Source organism: Coregonus clupeaformis, chromosome 18, assembly GCF_020615455.1.
Source record: "Coregonus clupeaformis isolate EN_2021a chromosome 18, ASM2061545v1, whole genome shotgun sequence".
Taxonomy (NCBI): Eukaryota; Metazoa; Chordata; class Actinopteri; order Salmoniformes; family Salmonidae; genus Coregonus; species Coregonus clupeaformis.
The window spans coordinates 41159936-41187694 of NC_059209.1; the positions used below are offsets into that span (position 1 = coordinate 41159936).

At 44.3% G+C, this 27759-nt stretch overlaps 1 protein-coding gene across 1 annotated transcript in view; it reads left to right on the top strand.

Moving 5' to 3' along the window:
- The first annotated feature begins 16966 nt into the window (after positions 1-16966).
- Positions 16967-27759, top strand: part of LOC121530793 (kremen protein 1-like) — a 94387-nt gene continuing 83594 nt past the window's right edge. Inside the window, exon 1 of the mRNA XM_041836030.2 lies at positions 16967-17357. Coding sequence (XP_041691964.2) covers positions 17276-17357 — 82 coding nt within the window. The 5' untranslated portion in view covers positions 16967-17275. The remainder of the gene's footprint in view (positions 17358-27759) is intronic.

The following is a 27759-nucleotide window of genomic DNA, read 5'->3' on the forward strand; positions in this document are numbered from 1 at the left end:
AAACTCTTTTGATTTGAAATACCAAACCTTATTATTCCCCAACATTTAGGTGTATACTTATAACATGTTCACTGCAATGATTGATTGACTACATTACTCAGTAGCCCACGACTTGTCTCAATCAGTATTACTTGTTATTTTATGATATCCATTACGTGAGCTGACTACTTTGTAAAGTCACTGGGGAAATTTCCCTACAGTAGTTGTGGTTTGAACACGATAGAAGAGAGGTGGGGGTTCCCAGGCGTAGCTCCCTATGGTATCTGGTTGTGGTTAGCATGCGCACACAAATACACACACACACAGGCCTGGGAGGCAACTACTGTTACCGTCTAACGTCTGTAGCTCTCTCTCTCTCTCTTTCTCTCTCTCTCTTTCTCTCTCTCTCTCTCTCTCTCTCTCTCTTTCTCTCTCTCTCTCTCTCTCTCTCTTTCTCTCTCTCTCTCTCTCTCTCTCTCTCTCTCTCTCGCTCTTTCTCTCTCGCTGTCTCGCTGTCTCGCTCTCTCTCTCTCGCTCTTTCTCTCTCGCTGTCTCTCTCGCTGTCTCTCTCGCTGTCTCTCTCGCTGTCTCTCTCGCTGTCTCTCTCGCTGTCTCTCTCGCTGTCTCTCTCTCTCTCTCTCTCTCTCTCTCTCTCTCTCTCTCTCTCTCTCTCTCTCTCTCTCTCTCTCTCTCTCTCTCTCTCTCTCTCTCTCTCTCTCTCTCTCTCTCTCTCTCTCTCTCTCTCTCTCTCTCTCTCTCTCTCTCTCTCTCTCTCTCTCTCTCTCTCTCTCTCTCTCTCTCTCCCTCTCTCTCTCCCTCTCTTATTATACATGCTATGAGTCAGAGTGTATTCTCTCCTCCGTTACTTGGTGTGGCAGGTCCACTGAGGTTAAGCACTCATAGTTATTCATACTGTCGTCTGTTCTGCTCTGCGCTCAACTCCAACCTAATGGACCAGACATTGACGCAGACACAGACTTTGACAGAAACCACCCACACTCGCTACATCATCAGATGAATTTTTATGCTATTCAGATCACACTTATTTAGAATGTGTGATCCAGAATAATATGAAGGGAAGTATCAGTATGATAAAGTAGCCTACTAAATGACCAGTCTCAAAATGGTCGGCCAGTGTGGGGAAACAGGAGTTATGTGGTAAAACGGGCCAGCGTCTTGCTATCCTCTGATCCATCATTCCCAGTCCACTGCTCCTCAGTCTGTCTGCTTATCCGTCACATTACAGCACAGTTAAGGGCTGGAGTTTAACTCCTAACTAGTTTAACTCCTACAGTAACGAGGGCCCAGAGTTATCCTGGCCAGGTCTCATGGTCAAGAAAAACTCCTGGTCCAGATGTAAGTAACTGACTTACTATGAAGTATATAACCTCCTACCTTTTAGTAAGTAAAGAAGTACTGATACACCAATACTGTGGTACTATGTAAAGTACTGTGCTACCAATACTGTGGTACTATGTAAAGTACTGTGCTACCAATACTGTGGTACTATGTTAAGTACTGTGTTACCAATACTGTGGTACTATGTTAAGTCTTCTGTCATTCATCCTCTTTCTGAGTCTGCAGCCTGGTCTCATAAACTAGATGTAATATAGTAAATGTAAATCCGGAACACTGATATTAGTATGATATGTTACAGATGGTTACATAAGACAGATGGTTACTTAAGGCAAAAACGAAAGTAGGGTGGTTAGTCAGGATGGATGAGTGAGCGTATAATGTGAACGTCTAGCAACCCAGCTAGCTAGAATACGTAACATATCCTATGGTTAGCAAATTCGTAACATATTGTACATTTTTTGCAAATTCGTAACGTATAATAGAATTGTAATTCTTAACATATCATACGAAATGGATGATGGACATCCACAAATTAATACATACCATACGAAATGTAACATATCATACTAAATGGAGTGTCCCGGATTTATGTACAGAATAATACGATATGCTCTGAGACTAGGTTGGAGTCTGACACAAACTAGAGTTGCACAACTGCTCTGCGGCGGGACAGAACATTACTGCCTTTGAATGTGATTTATGGCAGAAGAGCTAACCGCCATGCTCTGTGAATCAGTTGTCAGGAGAGGGCATAGCTGACATACTTCCCCCTGACTAGATTCATTTGGTAATTGGGAGTGAGTTGTGCGGTTGGTTCGAGCAGTGCCAAACATCGGAGGCACATTACCACGGTACAGCAACAAGAAACAGTCAGGGAGGGTAGAAGGCGTAGGCCAGGGTTCCCCAACAAGTTTTCTGTGCAAAAAAAAAAATGATATACATTTTTTTTCTCATTATTGGACATAAAGACTGTAAAATCACCAGGAAATGAGCTCTAAGTGATTTTAATTTAGGAAATATGTTCCCAAGTATTCCCACGCATAAATAGAAAGCCATATGTGAGCGTATCCCAATGTAATCAAGGTTTGAAATGAATACGTTTTTGTCAAATACTATATCTCTTTGGGATTCTTGCAGTCAATTTGCAGTGTACAAATTCTTTGTAACTTTGTTCCAGCCCCCCGACCATCCGCTCAAGGAAAAATCGTGCCATGGCTGAATCTAGTTGGGGACCCCTGGCCTAGGCCCTGGCATGGCTGAATCTAGTTGGGGACCCCTGGCCTAGGCCCTGGCATGGCTGAATCTAGTTGGGGACTCCTGGCCTAGGCCCTGGCTGTCTTCAGATGAAATCCAAAACCTGCAAACTAAACAAACTCTTATTTCTGAGTTATAGGCTACAGCTAAAGATAATGTACAGTATGTCCCAAATGCCCTGTTCAAAAGTATTGCACTATGTAGGGAATATGGTGCCATTTGTGACACAGCCACAGTGATTTCTGGAGCTGTTGAAATGAAATATGAAAGCTGCATCAATGTGAAGCGTTTCATCTGTTCTTTCTGCTGCTGCTGTAAACATTGTGCCCAAATGGCAGCCTATTCCCTATATAGTGCACTACTTTTGACTAGGGCTCTGCTCAAAAGTAGTGCACTATATAGCGAATAGGGTGCCATTTGGGATGTAGCCTAAGTATGTTTCTCATCAAGAGGTATTTACTCTGCTCATATGGTTCACTGCGGTGGGAGACGCTGCATTCTCTGGAGGGACCAAATGAAAGAAAGGACACTCATCAGAGAATGTTTGTTGTCGGAAAAACGTAGAAAAAGGAGGTATAGTGCCGGAATCAGGGTTTGTCCTCAATGTACCCCACACACACATACACACATACACGTGCAAACACAGCTGAAACCTCTTATCGTGTTCATGGTTGGGAATAAATTGCATTTGGAATGAACTCAGGATGGTAGAAGGGAACCATTGAAGGGAATGGAGACTATCAAAGCTTTCTGAGGAAAACATCTTTTTTGAGCTTCAGTAATAAATGCCAGCCTGCACTTTAGTGATTGTTCCATTTTATAGAATACAGTGAACATTCTTAGAAAGCCCAACAGAACCACAGAACTGGACAGTGATCACATTTTATTTGTCACATGCGCCGAATACAACAGGTGTAGACCTTAAAGTGAAATGCTTACTTACAAGCCCTTAACCAACAATGCAGTTTTAAGAAAGAATACCAAAAAAATATCACACAAAAATAAAATACAAAATACTATTAAATACAAGTAACAAATAATTAAAGAGCAGCAGTAAAAATAACAATGGCGAGGCTATATACAGGGGGTACCGGTACCGAGTCAATGTGTGGGGGCAGCGGTTAGTCAAGGTAATGGAGGTAATATGTACATGTAGGTAGAGTTATTAAAGTGACTATGCATACAGTAGATAATAAACAGAGAGTAGCAGCATCGTAAAAGGGGGGGCAATGCAAATAGTCTGGGTAGCCATTTGATTAGATGTTCAGGAGTCTTATGGCTTGGGGGTAGAAGCTGTTTAGAAGCCTCTTGGACCTAGACTTGGCGCTCCGGTACCGCTTGCTGTGCGGTAGCAGAGAGAACAGTCTATGACTAGGGTGGCTGGAGTCTTTGACAATTTTTAGAGCCTTCCTCTGACACCGCCTGGTATAGAGATCCTGGATGGCAGGAAGCTTGGCCCCAGTGATGTCCTGGGCCGTACGCACTACCCTCTGTAGTGCCTTGCGGTCGGAGGCCGAGCAGTTGCCATACCAGGCAGTGATGCAACTAGTCAGGATGCTCTCGATGGTGCAGCTGTAGAACCTTTTGAGGATCTGAGGACCCATGCCAAATCTTTTCAGTCTCCTTAGGGGGAATAGGTTTTGTCATGCCCTCTTCACGACTGTCTTGGTGTGCTTGGACCATGTTAGTTTGTTGGTGATGTGGACACCAAGGAACTTGAAGCTCTCAACCTGCTCCACTACAGCCCTGTCGATGAGAATGGGGGCGTGCTCGGTCCTCTTCTTTTTCCTGTAGTCCACAATCATCTCCTTTGTCTTGATCATGTTGAGGGAGAGGTTGTTGGCTACCTACCATAGAACAGGAGGGTTCCATTCCAGCCCAGTGGTTCTGGGTCAAAGGTCATGTTGTTGTTTGGGAGCCAGTTCAGTTCAGGTTAATCAAACTGAACTAAAACACCATGGCTTTGTTCCAAATGGCATCCTAATACCCACCGCAGGGCTCTCCAGAGGGTGGTGCGATCAGCCCAACGCATCACCGGGGGCACATTGCCTGCCCTCCAGGTAATCTACAGCACCCGGTGTCACAGGAAGGCCAAGAAGATCATCAAGGACCACAGCCACGGCCTGTTCACCCCGCTAGCATCTATTAGGTGGAGACAGTACATGTGCATGAAAGGACAGAGAGACTGAAAAATAGCTTCTATCTCCAGGCCATCAGACTGTTAAACAGTCACCATTATCCGGCCTCAGGCCAGTACCCTGTCCTGAACCTTGGTCACTGTCACTAGCCGACTACCACCAGGTACTCTACCCTGCACCTTAGAGACTGCTGCCCTATGTACATAGACATTGAACACGGGTCACTTTAATCATGTTTACAAAGTGTTTTACCCAATTGATATGCACAGTGCATTCGGAAGGTATTCAGACCCCTTGAATATTTCCACATTTTGTTACGTTACAGCCTTATTCTAAAATTGATTACAATATTTATTTTTCTCATCAATCTACACACAATACCCCATAATGACAAAGCGGAAACAGGGTTTTAGAAATGTTTGCAGAAATACCTTATTTACATAAGTATTCAGACCCTTTGCTATTTGACTCGAAATTGAGCTCAGGTGCATCCTGTTTCCATTGATAATATAATAATATATAATATATAATATGCCATTTAGCAGACGCTTTTATCCAAAGCGACTTACAGTCATGCGTGCATACATTTATTTATTTTTTGTGTATGGGTGGTCCCGGGGATCGAACCCACTACCTTGGCGTTACAAGCGCCGTGCTCTACCAGCTGAGCTACAGAGGACCACATAATCCTTGAGATGTTTCCACAACTTTTAATTGGATACCACCTGTGGTAAATTAATTTGATTGGACATGATTTAGAAAGGCACGCACATGTCTATATAAGGTCCCACAGTTGACAGTGCATGTCAGAGCATAATCCAAGCCATGAGGTCAAAGGAATTGTCCGTAGAGCTCCGAGACAGGATTGTGTCGAGGCACAGATATGGGGAAGGGTACAAAAAATGTCTGATACATTGAAGACAGTGGCCTCCATCATTCTTAAATGGAAGAAGTTTGGAACCACCTAGACTCTTCCTAGAGCTGGCCGCCCGGCCAAACTGAGCAATCAGGGGAGAAGGGCCTTGGTCAGGGAGGTGACCAAGAACCCGATGGTCACTCTGACAGAGCTCTAGAGTTCCTCTGTGGAGATGGGAGAACCTTCCAGAAGGACAACAATTTCTGCAGCACTCCACCAATCAGGCCTTTATGGTAGAGTGACCAGACGGAAGCCACTCCTCAGTAAAAGGCACATGACAGCCCACTTGGAGTTTGCCAAAAGGCACCTAAAGACTCTCAGACCATGAGAAACAAGAGTCTCTGGTCTGATGAAACCAAGATTGAACTCTTTGGCCTGAATGCCAATCTTTACGTCTGGAGGAAACTTGGCACCATCCCTACGGTGAAGCATGGTGGTGGCAGCATCATGCTGTGGGGATGTTTTTCAGCAGCATGGAGACTAGTCAGGATCGAGGGAAAGATGAACGGAGCAAAGTACAGAGAGATCCTTGATGAAAACCTGCTCCAGAGCACTCAGGACCTCAGACTGGGCTGAAGGTTCACCTTCCAACAGGACAACGACCCTAAGCACACAGCCAAGACAACGCAGGAGTGGCTTCGGGACAGGTCTTTGAATGTCCTTGAGTGGCCCAGCCAGAGCCCGGACTTGAACCCGATTGAACATCTCTGGAGAGACCTGAAAATAGCTGTGCAGCAATGTTCCCCATCCAACCTGACAGAATTTGAGAGGATCTGCAGAGAAGAATGGGAGAAAATCACCAAATATAGGTGTGCTAAGATTGTAGCGTCATACCCAAGAAGACTTGAGGCTGTAATCGCTGCCAAAGGTGCTTCAACAAAGTACTGAGTAAAGGGTCTGAATACTTATGTAAATGTGATATTTCTGTTTTTTTATTTTGTATAAATTAGCAAAACATTCTAAAAACCTGTTTTGGCTTTGTCATTATGGGGTATTGTGTGTAGATTGAAAAGAAAACAATTTAATCAATTTTAGAATAAGGCTGTAACGTAACAAAATGTGGAAAAAGTCAAGGGGTCTGAATAATTTCCGAAGGCACTATATCGCCACTGCATTTACAAGTTTCCAAGGAGTTTATTCCCTTCACCAGCATTGTATCTTTGAAATCAGAGAGTAGAGAGCATTGACTTTTGGCAAGCAGAGCTACAAGGAATAGCAATTGTAGCCAAATATGTACTAGTCTCTGTGTTCTTGTCTAGTCAAACCTCCTGTGTTCTTGTCTAGTCAAACCTCCTGTGTTCTTGTCTAGTCAAACCTCCTGTGTTCTTGTCTAGTCAAACCTCCTGTGTTCTTGTCTAGTCAAACCTCCTGTGTTCTTGTCTAGTCAAACCTCCTGTGTTCTTGTCTAGTCAAACCTCCTGTGTTCTTGTCTAGTCAAACCTCCTGTGTTCTTGTCTAGTCAAACCTCCTGTGTTCTTGTCTAGTCAAACCTCCTGTGTTCTTGTCTAGTCAAACCTCCTGTGTTCTTGTCTAGTCAAACCTCCTGTGTTCTTGTCTAGTCAAACCTCCTGTGTTCTTGTCTAGTCAAACCTCCTGTGTTCTTGTCTAGTCAAACCTCCTCTGTTATAACTTGAAGATTTGAGCTGATATCAGCAGTCCAGGTCAGGTAAGTGATATGATGTGAGATTAACCCCAAACTGTCCTGTAAGAGTCCTGCCTCTCATCTCTCTGTCTCTCTGTCTCTCTGTCTCTCTGTCTCTCTGTCTCTCTCTCTCTCTCTCTCTCTCTCTCTCTCTCTCTCTCTCTCTCTCTCTCTCTCTCTCTCTCTCTCTCTCTCTCTCTCTCTCTGTCTGTCTGTCTGTCTGTCTGTCTGTCTGTCTGTCTGTCTGTCTGTCTGTCTCTCTCTCTCTCTCTGTCTATCTCTCTGTCTATCTCTCTGTCTATCTCTCTGTCTATCTCTCTCTCTCTCTCTCTCTCTCTCTGTCTATCTCTCTCTCTCTCTCTCTCTCTATCTCTCTCTCTGTCTATCTCTCTCTCTCTCTCTAATAACCAGGCATTCCAGAGGGTGTCACCCCAATGCTAATTAGAGACCTCGGAGGTAGAGAGGGAGATGGATGACTACCTTGTGTCTGTGTGTGAGTGGGTCTGTGTCTGTGTGTGAGTGAGTGTGTGTGTGAGTGAGTGTGTGTCTGTGTGTGAGTGAGTGTGTGTCTGTGTGCGAGTGGGTGTGTGTCTGTGTATGAGTGAGTGAGTGTGTGTCTGTGTGTGAGTGAGTGTGTGTCTGTGTGTGAGTGAGTGCGTGTCTGTGTGTGAGTGAGTGCGTGCGTGCATGCGAATGTGCTTGAAGGTTTGTGTGAAAGACAGAGCGAAAGTGTGTGTGTATGTGTGTGTGTGTGTGCGTGCATGTGTTTGTTTGATTGCGTGTGTGTAAGGAGGAAGGGGGCATGCTGGTTGTGTGCAGGTGGCTAAGGTGTGTAAACCCTACCTTTTATCTCTTAGCTTTGAACGAGGGCAGGCTCAGGGGCAGGCTCAGGGGCCTATGGGGAGGGAGGGAGAGGAGGAGAGCTATGAGGGATAGGTGGTAAGGGGAGGTGGGGGAGGTGGTTAGAGAGAGGGCCGGAGGGGATCATTTGTCAGTTAGGACCCCTGCATTTCACCGGGGGACAGACTGACACATGACACGACAGTGTGTCTTCCCACTAATGACTGGTATCCTATAGACCGTGGAGAAGCTATAAGAGTTACTATAGTAGAGTCATAATGGTTCTGGATGCACTACAGACACTTCCTCTCTCTCTCTCTCTCTCTCTCTCTCTCTCTCTCTCTCTCTCTCTCTCTCTCTCTCTCTCTCCTCTCTCTCTCTCTCTCTCTCTCTCACTCACACTACACTCACACACCCTAGAAATAGCATTTGACCTTGTGGGGACAAACAAAATGTCCCCAGTTGGTCAAATTTTTGTTCGTTTACTATTCTTGTCGGGACTGCTGGTCCCCACAAGAATAGTTAAACACGTCCACACACACACACACACCTACAGAAAACAACCAGATAGCCTGGTCGCGTTGGGTAATTATGTTGATTCACCCCTAACCCTAACCCTTAACCTAAACCTAATCTTGTCCTTAACCCTACCCCTAACCCAACCCCCTAACCATAATTCTAACCCTAAACCTAATTCTAACCCTTACCCTATACCTAACCCCTAAGCCTAAAATAGCATTTTTCCTTGTGGGGACTGGTGAAATGTCCCCACTTGTCAGAATTTTCCTTGTTTTACTATTCTTGTGAGGACTTCTGGTCTCCACAAGGATAGTAAAACCAAAAACACACATACACACACATAAACACACATACACACACATAAACACCACGTACTACACACTAAAGACAACAACCAGATGGCCTGGTGGTGTTGGGTAATTATGTTGACTCACAGTGACCCCAGAGAGAAGAGTAGAACAGACATGCCACACACACACATACCGGTGGAATGGGACTCTGTAACTCTGTGTGCACACACACTGGGGGAATGGGACTCTGTAACTCTGTGTTGTTGTTTTAATTAATGTAGTAACTCAGTGTCAGAGACTTTTGGCGATTAGTTGGAATTGTGCCGACAGCAAAACAGTGACTCAAACATGTAGTCAAAAGGAGGGTGGAGTGGGGACAACTTGAGCACATTTTGTATTAGCCAAACTATGAAGAAATATGATTGAGTTTGTAATTATTTTCAATTTCATGCTATTGCTAACACTTCCTGGAAAACACAGTTTAATCTTTCTGTTCTTTTGAAGAAGCCACATACTTCTTCCTGATCTCTCTCTCTCTCTCTCTCTCTCTCTCTCTCTCTCTCTCTCTCTCTCTCTTGCTCTCTCTCACTCTCTCTTTCGCTTTCTCCCCCCCCCCCACGGCTCATCAAACTAGACATTTCTCATCTTTAGCCAACAGGAAATAAGAACATTCCATATGTATGCCTTTGCATTTACAAATGCCCATTACACATTTTTGTATTCATGTTATGCATATTTCTCCTTCACAAGGTTATTCCCAACTCGTAAGGCACATTCTAGAATATAAACACCAATGAGAGTCCGCTATCTAAGACTTCACCTCAGAAATATAATATCATTTCAGAAATATAGTACTTCACTGAAATATTATTGCAATGATCACTATACCCCTCTCCAGATCGTCTGTAGATATAACTAGTCTACACCCACCCCACTGAACCCTAAAGTGCACATTTCATGTATGCATGTAAAAAGTGCATACAGTGTTTCATCAGGAGAGTGCAGGATGAAAGACAAAGAGCAGGGTTACTAGAACTTCAGTAGACTACAAGGAATGGAACCAGGCAGCGTGTACAGACAGGACAGAGAGGAACAACATGATCCCACACACAGAGGAGAGGAGAGGAGAGGAGAGGAGAGGAGAGGAGAGGAGAGGAGAGGAGAGGAGAGGAGAGGAGAGGAGAGGAGAGGAGAGGGAGAGGAGAGGAGAGGAGAGGAGAGGAGAGGAGAGGAGAGGAGAGGAGAGGAGAGGAGAGGAGAGACAAAGGCTGCTCACTGCTTATCATCAGTCTCCTCTGTCTGAAGATGAAGAGTAGGAAAATGGTACACAGAGAATGCTCAGATAATTTTAAGGAACTCAATATACAATGCTACTGTCCTTCCTCTGTCTTTTAATATTACTGTATGAAAAAACATTATTCTGTTTGCCTTAGGCAGAATAGTCGATATGGACTCTTTATATTTAAAGATGCACTATGCAGAAATCGCTCCGCCATTTCCTGGTTGCTAAAATTCAAATAGTTCACCTAATTTCAGTTTATGTGACAAAACAAGCAAGTACAGTGTAGAGAATCATTGTACCATCTAAATAAATATGAAATACATGGAAATATATTTTCCATCACCAAGAATATTGTTTTCAGCAGTTTGAAGCTGGTGGACAAAACCCAAAGTAAAAGATGCATAAACGGGAAGCATAGAAATAGCGCACATAGAACAGATCTACCTTAGACTTGCTTTCAATGAGAATGACAGAACTATGACACACATTTCTATGTGGATTTGGTTGGATCACCCAAAAAGTTACATATTGAAGCTTTAATAATAATTGTTTGGTTTAAAAAATATATATACACTACCATTCAAAAGTTTGGGGTCACTTAGAAATGTCCTTGTCCATTAAAATAACATCAAATTGATCAGACATTTTTACAGCCCTCTAACCAATTGTACTATTATGTGTGTTTTTTCGCGTTATTTGTAATTTATTCTGTACATAATTTTTCTGCCATTGTCTCTTATAACCAAAAAGAGCTTCTGGATATCAGGACAGCGATTACTCACCTCGTATTGGACGAAGATTTTTTCTTCAACGAGTCGGACGCGTAGGATATCCTACAGACACCCGACAAGGCCCAAATCCCCGTCATTCGCAGGAGAAAGAGACGGAGATATCGTGGACGTAGGTCGGGGTGCCTTGTAAGGATCCGACCGTGAGCGAGTAAACTGCCTCTTCCATCAATCCTAATAGCCAATGTTCAATCATTTGAAAATAAATTAGATGACCTACGATTACGGTTATCCTACCAACGGGACATAAAAAACTGTAATATCTTATGTTTCACAGAGTCGTGGCTGAACGACGACATGGACAACATACAGCTGACAGTATACGCTACATCGGCAGGATAGAACGGCTGACTCCAGAAAGACAAGGGGTGGCGATCTGTGTATATTTGTAAACAACAGCTGGTGCACAAAATCAAATACTAAATAAGGAAGTCTCAAGGTTTTGCTCGCCTGAGGTAGAGTATCTTATGATAAGCTGTAGACCACACTATTTACCAAGAGAGTTTTCATCTATATTTTTCATAGCTATCTATTTACCACCACAAACTAATGCTGGCATTAAGATTGCACTCAACGAGCTGTATAAGGCCATAAGTAAACAGGAAAACGCTCATCCAGAGCGCTCCTAGTGGCTGGGGACTTTAATGCAGGGAAACTTAAATCCGTTCTACCTCATTTCAACCAGCATGTTAAATGTGCAACCAGAGGGAAAAGAACTCTAGAACACCTTTACTCCACACACAGAGATGCATACAAAGCTCGCCCTCCATTTGGCAAATCTGACCATAACTCTATCCTCCTGATTCCTGCTTATAAGCAAAAACTAAAGCATGAAGCACCAGTGACTCGGTTAATAAAAAAGTGGTCAGATGACGCAGATGCTAAGCTACAGGACTGTTTTGCAAGCACAGACTGGAACATGTTCCGGGATTCTTCAGATAGCATTGAGGAGTACACCACATCAGTCACTGGCTTCATCAATAAGTGCATCGATGACGACTACAGAGGGTAGTGTGTACGGCCCAGTACATCACTGGGGCCAAGCTTCCTGCCATCCAGGACCTCTATATCAGGCGGTGTCAGAGGAAGGTCCTCAAAATTGTCAAAGACTCCAGCCACCCTAGTCATAGACTGTTCTCTCTGCTACCGCACGGCAAGCGGTACCAGAGCGCCAAGTCTAGGTCCAAAAGGCTTCTCAACAGCTTCTACCCCCAAGCCATAAGACTCCTGAACAGCTAATCATGGCTACCCGGACTATTTGCACTGCCCCCCCCCCCCACCCCATCTTTTTTACGCTGCTGCTACTCTGTTAATTATTTATGCATAGTCACTTTAACTCTACCCACATGTACATATTACCTCAACTACCTCAACTAACCTGTGCCCCCGCACATTGACTCTGCACCGGTACCCCCCTGTATATAGCCTCCCTATTGTTATTTTAGTTTACTAATGCTCTTTCTTTCCCAACACTTTTTTGTTGTTGTTGTTTTATTTTACTTTTTTTATGAAAGAATAAATGCATTGTTGGTTAAGGACTGTAAGTAAGCATTTCACGGTAATGTAAACATCTGTTGTATTCGGCGCATATGGCAAATACAATTTGATTGGATTTGTTTTGAAATACAGTGTAGACATTGTTAATGTTGTAAATGGCTATTTTAGCTGGAAAACGGCTGATTTTTAATGGAATATCTACATTGGCGTACAGAGGCCCATTATCAGCAACAATCAGTCCTGTGTTCCAATGGCATGTTGTGTTTGCTAATCCAAGTTTATCATTTTAAAAGGCTAATTGATCATTAGAAAACCCTTTTGCAATTATGTTAGCACAGCTGAAAACTGTTGTGCTGATTAAAGAAGCAATAAAACTGGACTTCTTGAGACTAGTTGAGTATCTGGAGCATCAGCAATTGTGGGTTCGATTACAGGCTCAAAATTGCCAGAAACAAATAACTTTCTTCTGAAACTCGCCAGTCTATTCTTGTTCTGAGAAATGAAGGCTATTCCATGCGAGAAATTGCCAAGAAACTGAAGATCTCGTACAACGCTGTGTACTACTTCCTTCACAGAACAGCGCAAACTGGCTCTAACCAGAATAGAAAGAGGAGTGGGAGGCCCCGGTGCACAACTGAGCAAGAGGACAAATACATTAGAGTGTCTAGTTTGAGAAACAGGCAGCTTCATTAAATAGTACCTGCAAAACACCAATCTCAACGTCAATAGTGAAGAGCGACTCCGGGATGCTGACCTTCTAGGCAGAGTTGCAAAGAAAAAGCCATATCTCAGACTGGCCAATAAAAAGAAAAGATTAAGATGGGCAGTCTGAGATATGGCTTTTTCTTTGCAACTCTGCCTAGAAGGTCAGCATCCCGGAGTCGCCTCTTCACTGTTGACGTTGAGACTGGTGTTTTGCGGGTACTATTTAATGAATCTGCCAGTTGAGGACCTGTGAGGCGTCTGTTTCTCAAACTAGACACTCTAATGTATTTGTCCTCTTGCCCAGTTCTTGGCAATTTCTCGCATGGAATAGCCTTAATTTCTCAGAACAAGAACAGACTGACGAGTTTCAGAAGAAAGTTATTTATTTCTGGCCATTTTGAGCCTGTAATAGAACCCACAATTGCTGATGCTCCAGATACTCAACTAGTCTCAAGAAGGCCAGTTTTATTGATTCTTTAATCAGCACAACGGTTTTCAGCTGTGCTAACACAATTGCAAAAGGGTTTTCTAATTATCAATTAGCCTTTTAAAATGATAAACTTGGATTAGCAAACACACAACGGGCCATTGGAACACAGGACTGATTGTTGCTGATAATGGGCCTCTGTACGCCTATAATAGATACTCCATTAAAAAATCAGCCGTTTCCAGCTACAATAGCCATTTACAACATTAACAATGTCTACACTGTATTTCTGATCAATTTGATGTTATTTTAATGGACAAAAAAATGTGCTTTTCTTTCGAAAACAAGGACATTTCTAAGTGACCCCAAACGTTTGAACGGTAGTGTATATATATTCATGAATCATACGGTATATGTAGCCATCTACTCTTTAAGTCAACACTGAAATGTGCCCTGGGAGGCAGTGTGGCCTTATAATGGCCATGAAGCAGCTTGAGGCTACTTTGTCATTGACATGTCTCCAAAGGGCACGCGTCACCATGGATTATTACTTTCCCAGTGTGCTGTAGTGTCCCCCTCCCAAACCACCCTACCAACCAGCCAGCCCTGTGGGTTATGGCAACTATGTCATATTTCTGTTGGTGAGGTTGGGTTGGTGAGATCATAATGGCTATTCTATTTTAGGGTCCTGACTGTTTTCTGACTGTGTTTGTGTGTGTGTGTGTGTGTGTGTGTGTGCATTCAGGTGTCCGTCAGAGCAGAGGACAGCTAATACTTCCTAATGGTGATATTATGTCGAACACATGAGGGTGCTGTTCTGCACACACAGTTTCGGAAGAAGGGAGGAAGGCCAAGGGAGCAGAATTATTAGAATTACTAGAGCTTTTTGCACCCTTTCAGCATGATAACTGATTACTAACGTATAAATGGTGAAACGGGTTGAATAAAAGTTAAAGGCACTTTTATGTTTTAACTCTATTCTAAGCTTTTTATTTGCTTCTAAAAATAGGTTCTGAATTATTATTTTTTTGAGTATAAGCTACTTTTTCAATACCACAAATAATATGGAGACTACCAAATGATGTCCCACTGTGTCTCAAAATGGAGCAGGATCCTTGACTGTCATGGTTTCATCCTGCCCAGGATCCTTGACTGTCATGCTTTCATCCTGGCCAGGATCCTTGACTGTCATGCTTTCATCCTGGCCAGGATCCTTGACTGTCATGGTTTCATCCTGCCCAGGATCCTTGACTGTCATGCTTTCATCCTGGCCAGGATCCTTGACTGTCATGGTTTCATCCTGCCCAGGATCCTTGACTGTCATGGTTTCATCCTGCCCAGGATCCTTGACTGTCATGGTTTCATCCTGGCCAGGATCATTGACTGTCATGGTTTCATCCTGGCCAGGATCATTGACTGTCATGGTTTCATCCTGCCCAGGATCCTTGACTGTCATGGTTTCATCCTGGCCAGGATCCTTGACTGTCATGGTTTCATCCTGGCCCACCCTGAGGGTAACTGACAGGAACGAACTATAGCATGCTCAGTATTGTGAGAGAAGAAACTCTTTGAAATTAGAATAACTGTCTCCTCTCTCTATCCATTCATCCTCACACTGATTCTCTCATTTCAGACCACAGACTGTCCGAAATAATCAGTGTGATGTCACGAGAGGCTGTGTCCTGGAGGGACGTTACATCCCCCTGAGGTGGCTGCAAACCCAGACAGCTATGGCTCCATCTGCTGGTATGGTCGGGAACTCCACCCCTCTATGGCCAATCTTCCCACGCAGCTGAAACAAATGAGGAGCTGATGAGCTGAAGGTTTGGGAAGGGAAGAGACACAGTCTCCAACCTGGGCTCTCTGGAGGACAAGAGTGCTGCACGTCCACTTCCATGAGGAATATAAGGATTTGGAGATACTTACCTTTGGGAAATACTCACCTTTGGTATGCACGGTGGAAATACGTGAGAGACATTTGGAAGGACTTTTTGCTGGGTTGGCCACTGCTGCAACGTGGACTACAGTAAGGCTGGGGAAAGTTATCTGAGCGAGTGAGAATTATGATTTTGGATGTGGAAGAGACATCCCTGAACTGTTAACCCTTAAAGAGCCACAAGAGAACAAAATTTTGTTCTCTTGTGGCTCTTTAAGGGTTAACAGTTCAGGGATGTCTCTTCCACATCCAAAATCATAATTCTCACTCGCTCAGATAACTTTTCCCCAGCCTTACTGTAGTCCACGTTGCAGCTAGTGGCCAACCCAGCAAAAAGTCCTTCCAAATGTCTCTCACGTATTTCCACCGGTGCATATATCCAAAGGTGAGTATTTCCCAAAGGTAAGTATCTCCAAATCCTTATATTCCTCATGGAAGTGGACGGCAGCACTCTTGTCCTCCAGAGAGCCCAGGTTGGAGACTGTGCTTCCCCTTCCCAAACCTTCAGCTCATCAGCTCCTCATTTGTTTCAGCTGCGTGGGAAGATTGGCCATAGAGGGGTGGAGTTCCCGACCATACCAGCAGATGGAGCCATAGCTGTCTGGGTTTGCAGCCACCTCAGGGGGATGTAACGTCCCTCCAGGACACAGCCTCTCGTGACATCACATCAGTTACTCACAGTCAAAGTGGTAGTAGCTGTGTCATGAACAGAGAGTTTCACAGAGTTTCACAGAGTTTCAGTGTATAAAGATTTTCTGGTTTCTATGAGTTTCTGAGTCCGGCTGATAATGATAAGCCAAGGTCCGGAGTGTCACTGGACACTGAAGATCCCAAGGCATTTATCGCAGTAGGGGTGTTAACTCCTGTCTCCTGGCTGGGTTCCAACCTGGCCCCTCATACCTAACCATTCCCAGCTTCCATGCAATTAGGTCATTGTTGTTGTAACTGAGAATGTGATCTCATAACTTCTCAATCATCTTCCTAACCTGTTAAAATAAAGGTAGACCTATTTGAACCAATGTTATTACACGGTTTGGTTTATGGATTATAAGACATTTGTAGACTTTAATAATGTGTTACTATTGCACTGAGGCGCTCAATACCACGCTGACATGCAAACCCATCCCTCAATGACTCCCACTCATCTCTCTCTCTCTCTCTCTCTCTCTCTCTCTCTCTCTCTCTATCTCTCTCTCTCACACTCTGCTCTTTCTCTATTTGCTCTCTCTCTCTCTCTCTGTCTCTGTCTCTCTCTCTCCCTCTCGCTCTCTCTCTCTCTCTCTCTCTCTCTATCTCTCTCTTTCTCTCTCTCTCTATCTCCGTGCCCAATGCTGCAGGTTGAATCCATTGACCCTATTTCCTGTCACATGATTGGAAATAGGATCCCTTGTTGCTGTCTTGTGTCTGTGTGTGTATATGTGTGTGTGTGTGTGTTTGTGTGTGGTTAGACCTGCCTGCCTTGGAGTTCGCTTCAGACTTCTGACGCGGACTTGGAACGACACCTCCACACAAAACGACTGGCCGCATCAGTCTGCACCAGGCTGCGTTCAGAACAACAGTTCACCTGTGTCCGAAGTTCCGAACACTCCTCGCACGGAACACGACCGTAACCTACCCAAGACAAGACCCGCTCTCTCTGTCTCTCTCTCGCTTCCTCTCTCTCTCTCGCTCGCTCGCTCTCCTTCTCTCTCAAGACTTGAGCGATGGATTCATTTTTGACAATCACGGCTGCCCTTCTACTAGTTGGTTCTTTATCTTCGACCGCTTCGAGACAGTTCGACACTGGTAAGTTGATCAGAAACCTTTTTATGCTGTTGTTTCTTTTCCTTGTGTGTTTATTTATCCAACACATCGGCTAGAAGCCTTTGAAAGTTAGACTACTACAATGCGTACTTTGTTTGAGCCACCAGAGAATTTCCTCGCAAGGCGCTCAATGGAAATATTGGGCTATTCGTGTGAAATTCTTTTAAAATGTAATTTATGCTGAATTTGCGCTGCACATAGTTTACTGTAGCATAGAACAGAACAGAACACATAGCAATATTTCTATGCGTCTCTCGACCTGTCATTACTGGCATGTTTTGTAACCTACTGTAAATCATAGCATATGCAGAAAGGCTGCTATCTGTCACTGGTTAAATTTTTTAATGGACAATTGGCCTACGTCCATTTTATTATGAATAAAGGCTATTGTTGATGGATGGTGCTTTCTTATTGCCCACCACAGAAGTGTTCGTTCTTTGACGTTATAAAGTAATATATACATGATTCTATAAAGGCTATACCTCAATTATGCAATCATTATAATACAGTGGGCAAATGATGCAATATTGTCCAAGGCTGTGGGTTGACAGACAGCAGGCATGAGTCAGTCTGTTGTTTATTTAATTCCTTATGAATTAGTTCAGTTGGCTACATTGTAATAAAATGTGAACACCCCATGGTGACACCCGGATTCCCCCCTTCCAGAACATGAACTTGAAGCCTTCCTTGTAATACACAGTCAGATATCCAACATGCCAAATTCAATTTTCCATTCAGGCTGAAACACAGAACATAACACTGCAGGGAACTGTAGCCTATTCCGTTTCAAAATAAGACCCTTTTAAAAATGTATTTTGTGGCATTTTTTTTATGATTATACAGATAACAGACAGAACAGGTAGAGGGCAGAACACACAGATCCCAAATCAAACCCCCCCAACCCCCCCATGCTCTAACAGAGCCCCACCCCAAAACCAGACTTAGAGCAGGCATGATATACAATGAGTAATATAATCAAATAGTAAAAAACGAAAAACAAAGATATTATAAAACAAGTTTTTTTTTTTTTTTACAGGAAAAATAATGTTACAAATTCAAATTTGGGTTGGTTTATGGGGTTGTGAAATTAATAAGACCCTTTTTAAAGAGTATAGTTATTTGAATAATTTAATAATGACAACCACATAAACCAAACTTCTCTCAGGCTGTTATTTGTGTTGTGTTTCATGTCTAAACGTCCTCAAGCTTTCCCCTTTTTTTTCCTTAACTATTCCAATGAGAGGTTTGGCCATCTGAGCTACGTGTGTAAGTGCTCCCATGTGTACCTACTGTATGTATTAACAATGTATTTAAAGCTATGGTATTCCCCCTCGTTAAGCTGTGATGGAGAGAAAAACCCTATCCACAGTACCATAGGCCTTCAGTATATGTAAACTGTAGATTATCTATATACCCTCTGTATATAGATATTGGGTATATAGATATTGGGTATATAGATATTGGGTATATAGATATTGGGTATATAGATATTGGTTATATAGATATTGGCTATATAGATATTGGGTATATAGATATTGGGTATATAGATATTGGTTATACAGATATTGGGTATATAGATATTGGGTATATAGATATTGGTTATACAGATATTGGGTATATAGATATTGGGTATATAGATATTGGTTATATAGATATTGGGTATATAGATATTGGTTATACAGATATTGTGTATATAGATATTGGGTATATAGATATTGGGTATATAGATATTGGTTATATAGATATTGGGTATATAGATATTGGGTATATAGATATTGGGTATATAGATATTGTTTATATAGATATTGGGTATATAGATATTGGTTATACAGATATTGGGTATATAGATATTGGGTATTATTTCTCTTGTCTCCTTGTCTCCTTTGCCAAGATAATCCATCCACCTGACAGGTGTGACATATCAAGAAGCTGATTAAACAGCATGATCATTACACAGGTGCACCTTGTCTTGGGGACAATAAAAGGCAGCTCTAAAATGTGCAGTTTTATCACACAACACAATGTGGTTGTGAGGCCGGTTGGACGTACTGCCAAATTCTCTAAAATGACATTGGAGGTGGCTTATGGTAGAAAAATGAATATAAAATTATCGGGCAACAGCTCTGTTTTACATTCCTGCAGTCAGCATGCCAATTGCACGCTCCCTCAAAACTTGAGATTGGCGTCGTGTGGGCGAGCGGTTTGCTGATGCCAACGTTGTGAACAAAGTGCCCCATGGTGGCAGTGCGGTTATGGTGTGGGCAGGCATAAGCTACGGACAACGAACACAATTGCATTTTATCAATGGCAATTTGAATGCACAGAGATACTGTGACGAGATCCTGAGGCCCATTGTTGTGCCATTCATCCGCCGCCATCACCTCATGTTTCAGTATGATAATGAACAGCCCCATGTCGCAAGGATCTGTACACAATTCCTGGATTGCTGAAAATGCACCTTTTCTTCCATGGCCTGCATACTCATCAGACATTTCACCCATTGAGCATGTTTGGGATGCTCTGGATCAACGTGTATGACAGCATATTCCAGTTCCTGCCAATATCTGGCGACTTTGCACAGCCATTGAAGAGGAGTGGGACAACATTCCACAGGCCACAATCAACAGCCTGATCAACTCTATGCGAAGGAGATGTGTCGCGCTGCATGAGGCCAATGGGGGTCACACCAGATACTGACTGGTTTTCTGATCCACGCCCCTACCTTCTTTTTAAGGTATCTGTGACCAACAGATGCATATCTGTATTCCCAGTCATGTGAAATCCGTAGATTAGGGCCTAATGAATTTATTTCAATTGACTGATTTCCTTATATGAACTGTAACTCAGTAAAATCTTTGACATTTTTGCATGTTGCGTTTATATTTTTGTTTCATTAAATATACTAGTTACTTATACCTGCAGGCCTAATGTGTGCTAGGTGTTGAAGGGAAATAGATACCTGAGGCTTAAACACTCCTCGTCACCTCTGTCTCCTCATCACCATGGATGGATCCTTTATAGTGCGCTACATAGGGCCCCGGTCAAAATAAGTGCACTTTAAATGGAATAGGGTGCCATTTGGAAGGCACACATGGTTCACTGAGCTGAGTGTGTCTCTGAGTGCTTTATACATGGGCTCAGCCGCTTGGAATCCCACACACCATTCTCCTCTCCAAACAACTGAGGGCCCAGCGCAGAGAGATGGAAAGAGAGAGCGTTCACTTGGCTGCCGCCGAAGCGCTTGACACACGTACACTCAAATGGAAGTCGTTTCATGTCAAAGCTGTCACAGTGAAGGTGTAATTGAGTTGGTGCTGAAAGCTGGTAATGTTTGCGTTCGCGGGGTGTGTGTGTCGGGCCCTGAGAATAAGCTGCAGTGAATGATTCTGTTGTTGGCGTCGGTGTTCGGGGGATTTGTGATGGCCTTAACTTTTTGGAGATTTGTGGCCTGCAGCGCTGCTCTGACGAACACACCACATCCTCTTCTTAAATCACACCAGGTTGACTGGCATTATTAAATACACACAGCTTAACAGACTGTTGACATCACCTTACATGTTTCTATTCTATTTTATTCTATTCAATTCAATTCCTATTTTATTTCTATTTTAGTGTCATCTGTGTTTCTCAAATTGGTGCAAGGATTTCAGGTTTGGTGAATACCTAATCGTACTATAGAAGTACTATTATAGTTATACTACAGTAATTATAGTAGAACTATATTGTAGCAGACTATAGTGAGGCATCACTATCTCTGCTGGCGGGGGGAGAATGCAACTGCTATTAACGAGTTGTGAAAAACAATTTTCAAAACAAACTGCAAACTGCGGTTTTGTCTTCTCCTGTGAATCAGCCTCAATCTCTTCCAATTGCATTGGTGAAAACATTTGCATAAATAGCATGCGGATCGGTTTTCAGGCAGAAGCCTGATTCTGATTGGAGGGGGTCTGTGACATTTGGAGAGAGGATAAATGGAAGATCGGTTCGGGAATATCTGATGAAAAAGGCCAGGCAGCAGCAGGCCTGTCAGAAATACATCCTGGTGATGTGGGTTTGCCAAGAAGTCTCTAGTGATGTAGACAAATGCATGATCTACATTTTAGTCATTTAGCAGACATTCTTATCCAGAGTGACTTACAAGAGCAATTAGGGTTAAGTGCCTTGCTCAAGGGCACATCGACAGTCGGCCAGGGACCTTTCGGTTACTGGCCCAACGCTCTCCCCACTCTCTCACCCCCTCTCCCCTCACTTGTCCCCCATGTCTCACCTCCTCTCCCCTCACCTCTCCCCCCTCCAACCCAGGTGTTGCCCCCTTCAGCTCCTCTCTCTCCCACTCCCCTCCTCTCCCCCCTCCCTCCCTCCCTCCCTCCCTCCCTCCCTCCCTCCCTCCCTCCCTCCCTCCCTCCCTCCCTCCCTCCCTCCCTCCACTACCCTCTCCTCCCACCTCAGCCCAGGTGTTCCCTCCCCCAGCCCTACAGCCCCCACAACCCCCCAGCCGCTCAGGGGCTGGGTCCTCTTTGAGGATAATGACAGACCGCAGAAGGATGGAAGGATGGAGGGATGGAGATGGAGTGATAGATGGAAACAGGCGTGGGGGTTTAGGGTTGGTGGAATGTGTGTGTGTGTCTCCAGTTTGTGTGTGTATCCCATCTCTCTCAGCACAGGGAGTGTCAGGGGGTTCTGGGCGGTGGCCCTTGTGGTCCTTTTTTCCGGCCCTCATCCTCTAAACTCTTCCCCAGACGGGCTTCTGTTCAGCAGACACTGGCGAACCACTGAATGTATGGGGAGTGGTGTGCTTTAGTATGTGTGTGTGTGCAGCTGTGTCTCTCTCTCTCTCGCTCGCTCGCTCGCTCGCTCGCTCGCTCGCTCTGTCTCTCTTCCCTTTCCCTCCTCTCTCTCTCCTCTCTCTCTCCTCTCTTCCCTTCCCCTCCTCTCCTCCCCTGTCCTCCCTTCCTCTCCTCTCTTCCCCTCCTCTCTCTCTCCTCTCCCCCTCCTCTCTCTTTCCTCTCCTACCTTCCTCTCCTCTCATCTGTCATGTATAATCAGTCCAGTACCATGGCCCTGTTGTTAACCTCAACAGGGAAACACAACACAATAACTAAACTAACACCCATATGGTTCCAGGGCAGTCTTCCCTGGCTGGCACCCCACAGTGAGAGAGTGGGCTGGGCATTAGCGGTTTAGTTATGGTGTGCGTCCCAAATGGTACCCTAGTCCCTATGGGCCCTGTTCAAAAGTAGTGCACTATATAGGGGATAGGGTGCCACTTTGGACTCAGCCCTGGGGTCTGCTAGGGTCTGCTAGCTATGTTAGCCTGTTGTCTTCTGCGTTACAGAAAGGGGAATCAGGCCTGCAGTGCTGTTAGCAATGCTAACAATGTGTTTGCATGAATAGAGACAGAAGGATTGGGGCTTGGAGAGGTTTTGTTAGGACTTATGAGAGGCAGAGGGTAAAAGGGGGGAAGAGAAAGAGAGAGAAAGAGGAGATGGAGAGACATACAGAAACAGAGAGAAAGAGAGACGGGAGATTGAGAGACATACAGAAACAGAGAGAGAGAGACGGGAGATTGAGAGACATACAGAAACAGAGAGAGAGAGACAGGGAAGATGGAGAGACATACGGAAACAGAGAGAAAGAGAGACAGGGAAGATGGAGAGACATACGGAAACAGAGAGAGAGAGACAGGGGAGATGGAGAGACATACGGAAACAGAGAGAAATAGAGACAGGGGAGATGGAGAGACATACAGAAACAGAGAGAGAGAGAGAGACAGGGGAGATGGAGAGATACAGAAACAGAGAGAAAGCGAGAGGGGAGATAGAGAGACATACAGAAACAGAGAGAGAGACAGGGGAGATTGAGAGTGTTTCCTTACTTTGCCTACACCCCCAGTACTCCGCAGCATGCCCCTGACTTGCAACGGCTGCCCAGAGTTCAGATAGAATCCTCTACTTGGCTGAAAGGTAGTTGAGTTTGGCTGGAAGTGGGAAACAGAAGAAAACTTTGGTCTGTGTCATGTGGCTTTTCGTCCAGCCGCTGACCAAGCAGCTACTTCCTGTTGACTCCTGGATGGTGCTCTGCAGAGGTGAAGTTACGGCCGACGCCCTGGGACAGGCTGCCATGGCAACCGCAGAGTGAGAGATGGAGAGACAGACGGAGCCCATTATTACACACACAGTCTTCATTATGATAATATGAAAAATGTATGCACTCACTAACTGTAAGTCGCTCTGGATAAGAGCGTCTGCTAAATGACCCCCCCCCCCAAAAAAAAATAAAAAGACAGAAAAAAAAATTTGTAATATATATATATATATTACCGAGCCTGAAAGCTAATTAATGCTTGCTCCACCAATGCGATCTGGAGGCTCCGTACGGGGGGTTTGATTGCTGAGCCTCCGTAGGCTTGTGGAGGCCAAATCGAACTCCGTACCACATCGCCGAGCGCCTCCCAAATGTTGTAACAGTGCGGAGGGCTCTGTATAGCTCTGCATTGACATGATTGGTTGACGGTAGGTGAGGGCGGGAGGTCCTGTTTAAACACAAACTCACTTCCTTGACAAATTCCTTCACAACGGCTCTGCTCCGCGAAGCGCAAGTAGTAAGGAATGCTCTGACTTCTGCGGAGGCCGCATCACAGTAAATGCTGTACGTCCACAGCAGATTTGAGCTTAGCCTAGTTTAGCTGTACCTGAAGCTGTAGCTGTGATGTTCCCGATAAGGAGCCCTGTTTCAGTCAGTCTGTCTTTCTCTATTTCTGTCTGTCTCTCTCTGTCACTCTCTCAGTTATTTTCTCTCTTTCAGCTCTTCCTGACTTCTCCTTTCCATCTCTCTCAATTCAATTCAATTTCAATTGAAGGGCTTTATTGGCATGGGGAAACGTATGTTAACATTGCCAAAGCAAGTGAAGTAGATAGTAAACAAAAGGGAAATAAACAGTAAATATTAAAAGTAAACATTACACTCAGAAGTTCCAAAAGAATAAAGACATTTCAAATGCCATATTATGTCTATATACAATGTTTTGTCCTGTAGTTCATTCAATGTAATTGGAGAATCCAGTGGGTTCTGGTAGTCTTTAATAGTTGATTCTAAGATTTGCATTTGATCATGTATATTTTTTTATTTGTTATAGGGCAAAAAATATTTGGAGAAGTGGTTTACCCATACATCTCCGTTTTGGATAGATAGCTCTTCGTGTTGTTGTTTGTTTAGGGTTTTCCAATTTTCCCAGAAGTGGTTAGTCTATGGATTCTTCAATTACATTGAGCTGATTTCTGACATGCTGTTCTGACATGCTCTCTCTCTCTCTCTCTCTCTCTCTCTCTCTCTCTCTCTCTCTCTTTCTGTCTCACCTCCTTTCCCTTTCTCAGTTTCTCTCTTTCCCAATTAATGTTACCCTCCCTCCATCACCTTGTGCAAATCACCGCTCCTGTTACCCTAGGATTCAAAGCAGCTCTGTCCTCCTGTCTTCTTGTCCTCCTCTCCTGTGTCAGAAAGTCAGAGACGCTGCGTCTCTCTACTTCTCACTTTTCTCTCTCTCTCTCTCTCTCTCTCTCTCTCTCTCTCTCTCTCTCCCCCTTCCTCTTTCTTTCCTGTCCGGTGTCAGAGTCAGATTCACAGACTGTAGGAAGAGGCGAAGTGAGCAGCTCCCCTCTCCTCTCCTCTCCTCTCCTCCTCTCCTCTCCTCTCCTCTCCTCTCCTCTCCTCTCCTCTCCTCTCCTCTCCTCTCCTCTCCTCTCCTCTCCTCTCTCTGCCACAGGCCCCGTCCTGTCTCGTATGGAAGTCAGAGGTGCTGTAGTGGAGCAGAAGGAGGAGGCGAAGTGAGCAGCTCCTCTCTCTCTTTCTGTGCCACAGGGTAGTGAGGTGATTGGACATGACAGATGTGATTGTTATGTAAAGCGTGTTGTGAGAAGCGAGAATAGAGAAGGTGGTGTCACGTTCAATGTGTCAGAGTTAGTCTACCCTGATCTGACAAGGCAGCTCTCCTATCCTCCTCTCTTCTCTTCTCCTCTGGTAGACAACATAGAATTAAGCTGTCCAGCATCTGCCCGCTTCAACACTGTTTGTGTGTGTGTGTGTGTGTGTGTGTGTGTGTGTGTGTGTGTGTGTGTGTGTGTGTGTGTGTGTGTGTGTGTGTGTGTGTGTGTGTGTGTGTGTGTGTGTGTGTGTGTGTGTGTGTGTGTGTGTGTGTGTGTGTGTGTGTGTGTGTGTGTGTGTGTGTGTGTGTGTGTGTGTGTGTGTGTGTGTGTGTGTGTGCCGAACACTCAAATGCCAAGACTGGAAGACATAAACAATGTTTAGGTGTAGGGCTGTGGCGGTCATGACATTTTGTCAGCCGGTGATTGTCAAGCAAATAACAGCCTGTCTCGGTAATTTACCATTAATTAACATAAACACATTTAGCATTTCCTGGCTTCCACCCATAGTCTACAGTCGTGGTCAAAAGTTTTGAGAATGACACATACTAATTTTCACAAAGTCTGCTGGCTCAGTTTTGATGATGGCAATTTGCATATACTCCAGAATGTCATGAAGAGTGATCAGATGAATTGCAATTAATTGCAAAGTCCCTCTTTGCCATGAAAATGAACTTAATCCCCCAAAAACATTTCCACTGCATTTCCGCCCTGCCACAAAAGGACCAGCTGCCATCATTTCAGTGATTCTCTCGTTAACACAGGTGATCATTGCTTTGCACAAAAAGGGCATCACAGGAAAGGATATTGCTGCTAGTAAGATTGCACCTAAATCAACCATTTATCGGATCATCAAGAACTTCAAGGAGAGAGGTTCAATTGTTGTGAAGAAGGCGTCAGCGCGCCCAAGAAAGTCCAGCAAGCGCCAGGACTGTCTCCTAAAGTTGATTCAGCTGTGGGATCGGGTCACCACCAGTGCAGAGCTTGCTCAGGAATGGCAGCAGGCAGGTGTGAGTGCATCTGCACGCACAGTGAGGCGAATACTTTTTGGAGGATGGCCTGGTGTCAAGAAGGGCAGCAAAGAAGCCACTTCTCTCCAGGAAAAACATCAGGGACAGACTGATATTCTGCAAAAGGTACAGGGATTGGACTGCTGAGGACTGGGGTAAAGTCATTTTCTCTGATGAATCCCCTTTCCGATTGTTTGGGGCATCCGGAAAACACCTTGTCCGGAGAAGACAAGGTGAGCGCTACCATCAGTCCTGTGTCATGCCAACAGTAAAGCATCCTGAGACCATTCATGTGTGGGGTTGCTTCTCAGCCAAGGGAGTGGGCTCACTCACAATTTTGCCTAAGAACACAGCGATGAATAAAGAATGGTACCAACACATCCTCCGAGAGCAACTTCTCCCAACCATCCAAGAACAGTTTGGTGACGACCAATGCCTTTTCCAGCATGATGGAGCACCTTGCCATAAGGCAAAAGTGATAACTAAGTGGCTCTGGGAACAAAACATCCACATTTTGGGTCCATGGCCAGGAAACTCCCCAGACCTTACATTTTTAGCAGACGCTCTTATCCAGAGCGACTTACAGGAGCAAATCGGGTTAAGTGCCTTGCTCAAGGGCACATCGACAGATTTTTCACCTAGTCGGCTCGGGGATTAGAACCAGCGACCTTTTGGTTACTGGCACAATGCTCTTAACCACTAAGCTACCTGCCGCTCCAAATTTAATCCCATTTGTAATACATTCTAAGGCTGCATGATGCAACTCTAATGATGATTTGATGATTTGAACAAATTTGCATGAAAGGCATGAGCTCTGCTTAGTTTTTTTGCGCAGGCTGTACACACTTCATCAGTCTCTCATTCACAATTTGACAAGCACAATGCCTCAAATTTCCCAGCGGCATCCCCTTTGTGTGGCCGTAATGCCCCCTAAAAAATCCATGCCTTTTGCGGCCAGTGGCCGTTGTGCCCTTGGGCTGAATATAATAATTGTAATTCCCTTCTCCCGGCTGCTTTCTCCGAAGCACCTCTCACTCACATGGCTCTCTCAGATAGATCCATTTCTATTAGCCAATGCCCGTCACGTGATCGGTTCTTTCTCACAGGCTACAAGTGAACACATCTTGGACGCAACAGCGCGTGTCCTTATCCAATTCCGAGGCGCATATTGAAGATATTGGAAGAACTGTCCAGATGTACTTTTCATCAGCCAACAAGATGAGTAGGCCTAACGAACAGAAAAAGCACTAGCCTACATCAATCTACTATCCCCCAAAATACAAAAGTTGACCTATTATATTCTGTGCGAGAAATAAATATTCCAAACCTTGTCTGGGACAGTTGTGGGATGTGATAGATCCCACATTAATACAACCACTAGCATTAAAAAAATTTAAGCAATGAGGCTGACTCAACAGATCAGAATGTTTAGCTTAAAATGTTGATAAACTATTA